The sequence below is a fragment of the Equus quagga genome, chromosome 16, assembly GCF_021613505.1.
Source record: "Equus quagga isolate Etosha38 chromosome 16, UCLA_HA_Equagga_1.0, whole genome shotgun sequence".
NCBI classification, from domain to species: domain Eukaryota; kingdom Metazoa; phylum Chordata; class Mammalia; order Perissodactyla; family Equidae; genus Equus; species Equus quagga.
The window spans coordinates 30964279-30970278 of NC_060282.1; the positions used below are offsets into that span (position 1 = coordinate 30964279).

General features: G+C 34.1%; 1 protein-coding gene across 1 annotated transcript in view; it reads left to right on the forward strand.

The window, feature by feature from the left end:
- Positions 1-6000, forward strand: part of EIF3E (eukaryotic translation initiation factor 3 subunit E) — a 48573-nt gene that overhangs the window by 477 nt on the left and 42096 nt on the right. Inside the window, exon 2 of the mRNA XM_046642162.1 lies at positions 4498-4612. Within this exon, the coding sequence (XP_046498118.1) occupies positions 4498-4612 (115 nt within the window). The remainder of the gene's footprint in view (positions 1-4497; positions 4613-6000) is intronic.

Here is a 6000-nt window from a genome sequence, read left to right on the forward strand (position 1 = left end):
GGAACGCTTGAGCTTTACTTTAGGCTGGCTTTCAAAAGCAAATTCAAGTGTTAGAAATTTTGGGTTTTCTTTCGGGAACTGTGCGAAGCGTGTCCTTGGCTTTGTGTTTTTGCTTGCCTGGTCGTTTGGATAATTTTCTTTCACTTAAATGAAATATCTAACACTTGATTTGCATAAAGTTGTGAGTTCTTTCCGTTGGGTTTTCCTGGTCTTTCGAATAGTAGCCACTTCGTAGAAGCGTAGCATATTTTGTCGGATGGGGACAGGGACCTCCAAAAGAACAACTCGACAGTTTTTAACCTAAAAGTTTTCCAGTGTATAAACATACAGACTTCGAGTGATTTGAATGGGTCATTAACGTTCGTTTAGCTACTCAAGTATCTTGACTAAGTATGTGGTTCTGGTACCTCGTTTTAAAATGTCTCAGTTCTAAAATTCTTGAAATATTGGGCTTAGTTGTACCTTGAGTTTATTGGGAAATTAATGCATTTAAATAATTATAATAAAGTAATATTACTATGATAAAGGGATTAAAAATTGGCCAGGAAAATGAATGAATTCTATTTCTGGAAGCAGATTACAGCATAAGTCTACTTAGAGAGCTCTAGATTGGAGGAATAGATTTTGTGTTCCCCAACAGCAATAAAAAAAAAAAGCTGTATAAACAAACATTAAATTGTTCCGATAACTTTTTACGTCTTCCTAGTAGTTATGGTTCATTAGACAGGTATAATCCTCAAATTCATATGAAACTTTTCGAAACATAGCTCTAAAGTTGTTAGGAAACAGCAAAGTTCATTTTCAATAAATGTTCGAGAATGTCTTGCCATATAAAGCTTTATCTTGAAAGGATATGTTTTTGCCTCGATTTTTGTTTACATAGGATGTACTTACACCTATATTTTAGAGCTTGAATAAAACAGTCCAGTCTGCCTTCTGTTTCTTTTTCTGGATAAGTGAGGATTATTCACTAAAGATCAAGGAATAGAAAAAGATCATATCTAGAAATTCTTTACCAGCTACTTGTAGAAATGCTTCTAAAATGGCCAGACTTCTTATTTTTGTATTTTGTTATTTACACTTTCATTTTTCAAGGCAGACAGATGAAAGGGAGGAATATGTAAGTGTAAATTAGTTTTTCATAGGGCAGGACTAAAACTATGAATGGCAGCTGAGAATCAGTGGAAAATAACTTTGCCCAGTACCTGCCTCCCTGGAGAGAAAGTGGTAAGATGGCTGTAATTCACCAAGAGGAAGACAGATACTAGAGTATTGGCAGTTAGTAAGTATAGTAAGTGTAGGGCTGCTATGGAATTGTGAGAAATCCAAGATAAAACCCAGACATCTCACCCGTAAAAAATTTACCTATTCTTTACAGGAGATAAAAGTTTATTATTATAAGGCAAGTAGTAAATGTCAGAGAAGTACTGGCAGAGAGCTATCAGAATTTAAGAGAGACTATTCAGTGGGCAAAAAGAATTTTGAGGAGGAGAGACTTTGAGTTTTGAAGGCTGGATGGTTAGGGTAGTCAGTGATGATCATACATGAGTAACAATTTGTTACATTTGTAGTATGTTGGAGAATATAAGCTCTATAAGAGCAAAAACTGTTCTCTGCTGTCTTCTCAGAGAATGATGCTCATTCTCAGGGTGAGAAGAGCAGTGGAAGGTTGTTGGAGTAGTGTGGAAATGTTTGGAGGTAGGCTTGTAGATAAATGTCATTTAGAGATTAATAAGAAGGATTGCTGATCAGCAGAGAAAAGCACATATGTGATTGAATAACCATCCCTAGTTTTGAGACATTTTATAGTGGTCCTAAATCAGAACATAGAAAACAGATGACTTTTTTCCAGGGCTAGAGAGTGATATTGAATTGTATTTGGTTGAAGAAAATGGGTGGAGTCAATGAAACTGCTAAAGAGAAGTTCTTTGAAATAGCTAAAAAGGATATCCAAACTAATGTAGAAAAATGACAACCAAAAAGGATGATAGAAAAATTAGAGCAGAGGATATGATGAGGATGAGGAAGTACTTTAATGGTAATGGTGGAAGAGGTGATGAATTTAAGTTGGAAGTCTTAGAGAAGTACTGAATGAAAGTTGTTATAATTTGCCTGATAAAGGAATGTTAAGGCTTGAGTTTTTAAAGAATCATCAGTATAGATGTTGGATTTGTGAAGATGATAGCAGGAAGAGATGTCAAAAGATTTTTAATCTGTTAAAAAGTAGGAGCTGTTTGCAAGAGGTTGATAGACCAGCGGTTGGCAAACGATATAGCCTGTGAACCAAATAAGCCCTCTCTGCCTGTTTTGTATGGTTTGAATGCTAAAAATAATTTTTAATAGATGAACATTTGCAAACGTTTTCACTTGTAGAACACTAATTTTGTACCTCAATTAAGTGAAATATTTCCTGCCCCAAAATAATTCCATTCTTTTCATTAGTTGATCTATATTACAAAAAATTTTACTCCATTGTAGTCTTTCTCTTTTTTATTTTGAAAAGAAAATAAATTGGGAAAATTTTTTTCTTTTTTATAGTACTTATATATAGCATCCTTGATTTTTGCGCTTTGGCTCACAAAGCCTAAAGTAGTTACTATCCGCCCTTTGTAGAATGTGTGCCTATGAGGCATAATTTTGAGAGGGTGATAATAAGCAGATGTAGATCAAAGAAGAGACCAGTAAGATCTGATGGGAGAGGAGCAGTGCTTGGTATCTACACTTGGGAGACACATTACAAATTAAAAGCTATTAATAGGTTGTTGAGGAGAAGTGGCATGCTAGGGTTAGGGTTTCTGTAGGGAAAGTGAAAGGAAACTTCAATTTTTAAATTTAATTTAAGTAAACTTTTTATCAAGTATAACATTCATGCAGAAAAGTGCATAAATATAAATATTTTTTTCAAAGTGAATACACTGTGTGACCACCATCAAGATCAATAAATAAAACATTACAAACATCCTAAAAAACCTTACTTCAAAGCCCTCTTAGTCATTCACTCCTTCTAAAAGGTAAGTGCTAGGTGATAGGTTAGTTTTTGGCTTTATATAAATGAAATTAAGCATTCGCCATCATGTACTGCTTTGTATGACTTCTTACATTCAATGTTGTGAGAGTCATCCATACTGTTAGGATATCCTGTTAGGATAGCAGTAGTTCATTGATTTTCAATGCTGAATGTTAATCCATTATATAAGTGTCCTACAGTTTATTTATCCATTCTAATATTGATAGACTTGGCTATTACAGATAGTGCTGCTATGAACATTCTTGGAAATGTCCTTTGAATATATGTACCCATTTCTCTTGGGTACCTAGGAACAGAATTGCTGGGTCAAAAAGTATCTTTAGCTTTAGGAATAAAAATAGTTTCCCAAAGTGGTTGTACTTCTGCCAGCAGAGTAAATGTTCAGTTACTCTACATTTACACCAACACTGGTATTGTCAATTTTTTTAGTTTTTAGTGTGGTTTTAATTTGCATTTTCTTGTGATTAATGAAGTTAAGAACCACTCTGTGTGTTTATTGGCCATTTGGTTATACTGCTCTTGTGAAGTGCCTGTTAAAATCATTTGTCCACTTTCAATTGAGTTGTCTCTCTTTTCTTACTATTTTGTAGGAGGTCTTTATGTAGTGTGGAAGGTTCAGTTTTGATCTCATGGATATACCATTTGACTACACCTTCATCTTTTCTGTTCATGGGCAGTGAAATGTGGAATCTGCTGCATTTTTCTTTCCTTGACAAAATTAAGCACAAAAATCTTTCTTTTGCTGAAGTTTTATCTTGATGACTGATGAAATTTTTAAAATTTTGATTACTGTCTTTCCCTGAATATTATTATGTAGAATCCTTACATATGGCTCAATACACTTAACTTCATGTTTATGAGAGTTTGCTTGTGTATCTATTTGGCCTCTGTACTATGGGTTGTTAGATTTCTTGAATTCCTTGCAAAACAAAAACCTGATATGACATAGTTAACTTACAGAATAGGTGCTAATTTTGTTTCAGGGGTGTGGCTGGGCCATGTGGGGGTAAAGGAGAGATGAGTAGCTATCATGTGGATGTAAGAGATACTAAGAAGGTAAAAAAAATTAAGAGTTGATTCCTGATTGCCTGGATCTGGAGAGGAGACAGCTGTAGGTGCTTACCAATGGAGTTGGTGTGGTTGGTTGTTTATGCACAACCTTGTTCTAGAAAGGATAAAAGATGGCTTGTAGGGACACATGAAAAATAAGGTGATGTAAATCAGAAGTAGATAAGAATGGCTTTGCAGTGTGTAATTGCTTTCATTTTTAAATTATTAGGTAAACAAAATATTCTTATGTCTCTGTATGTTGATTGCTTGCCTTCTTAGAAGACAGTGAATTAATAGCATATAATATTATACTAAAAAATATTTCAGAAAGTATATTTCCAGGTAAACTAATCTTAGTGTTAATCAGTTTATTTGGGAGCGCTTCAATGTATTTATTAGAAAGTAATTTTCTCTTGCAGATATATAATGAAAAAGAATTATTACAAGGGAAATTGGATCTTCTTAGTGATACCAACATGGTAGACTTTGCTATGGATGTATACAAAAACCTTTATTCTGATGATATTCCTCATGGTAAGTTTTGTCCTTAGAAGTAAAGCTTGTCTTGTGAACTGAGTTTCTGTGTATTAAAATTTTGTCATTTATAAAAGAGCTTTAGTCAAAAGTTTTAATAATTATTTGAATGATTACAGTCATGCACCACATAACAACATATCGGTCAATGACAGACTGAGTATATGAGTGTGGTCTCTTAAGATTGGTACTATATAGCCTAGGTAGAAGGCTATACCATCTAGGTTTGTGTAAGTGCACTCTCTGATGTTCACACAATGACGAAATTGCCCAGCGACGCATTTCTCAGAGCATATCCTGGTCGTTAAGTGACACTTGACTGTAAAAAGTTCTTTGGATGAAAGGTAATATGAAAGTTACAGGTTTTCTAAAGTCTCTCTGCAAAAGGTGTGCAACTACTTTAAAACTTGGTCATCAAGTACCTTAAATTCATAGTATGTATAATCAGAGTTGTGCCTATGAATCAGATTGTTGCTTTAGAATTATCTGAGAATGTTGCAGTGTTTGGTTTGCTTGCTTTTCTGGTTAGCATCTTGTGTGCCGTAGAGATTTCTTTTTGATCTTGAATCATCTGGGTATAGCCATGGTTCTCAAAATTATGGAACCCAAGATTGACGTCATCAGTTCACCTGGGAGAGCTTGCTAGAACTGCAAATTCTCGAACCATACCACAGATCTGCTTAATCAGAGACTTGGCTGAGGCCCACCACTCAAATTGGAGAGCTGCTGTGGTATAGTGTTTTCCAAATCCTTGTTGTCTATGATCATATATGTTCCTTAAAAAAAAAAAAAAGTGGTTCCATAAGTTTGGAAAATTCTGGTATATCATTTCTTCTATGCACGGTGTTTCTAAAGATTCTAAGAACTCTTTGAGTAGAGAAATACAATTTACTTTGTTTAAATTGACATTTTTCAGAATTTAATCACAGATCACCTTTTATGTTTGAGAAACACTGTTCTAGTATATACCTAATGTATAATGCAGAATTTATTACATTAAACATAATCACCTTTTTTATTTATATTACAGTTCCCTGTAATAACAGTAGCTCTTTAAATTTTAGTTTGTGATGAAAAAGTAAACTATTTCTTAGTGAAACTTTGAAGCATGCTAGCAGGGTATGTTACATGCAAGTTTTCTCTATAGAATTGGGTTTGAAAAATTAGAAAACTAGATTTATAGTGAAAAAGATTATTGACTGGATTTAAATTCTGTTCAACCTCATTGAAAATTTCTAATAATAATATGTAAACCCCTCTGAGCCTCTGTTCAGAAACTCTGGGATAATATTCACCTGAGAAAATTCAATGAGAACAAAGTGAAAACACTGGGAATGAAGTCTCTGAAATGTAGAGTTAGATAATTGTTTCCTCGACAGCCTGCAGGT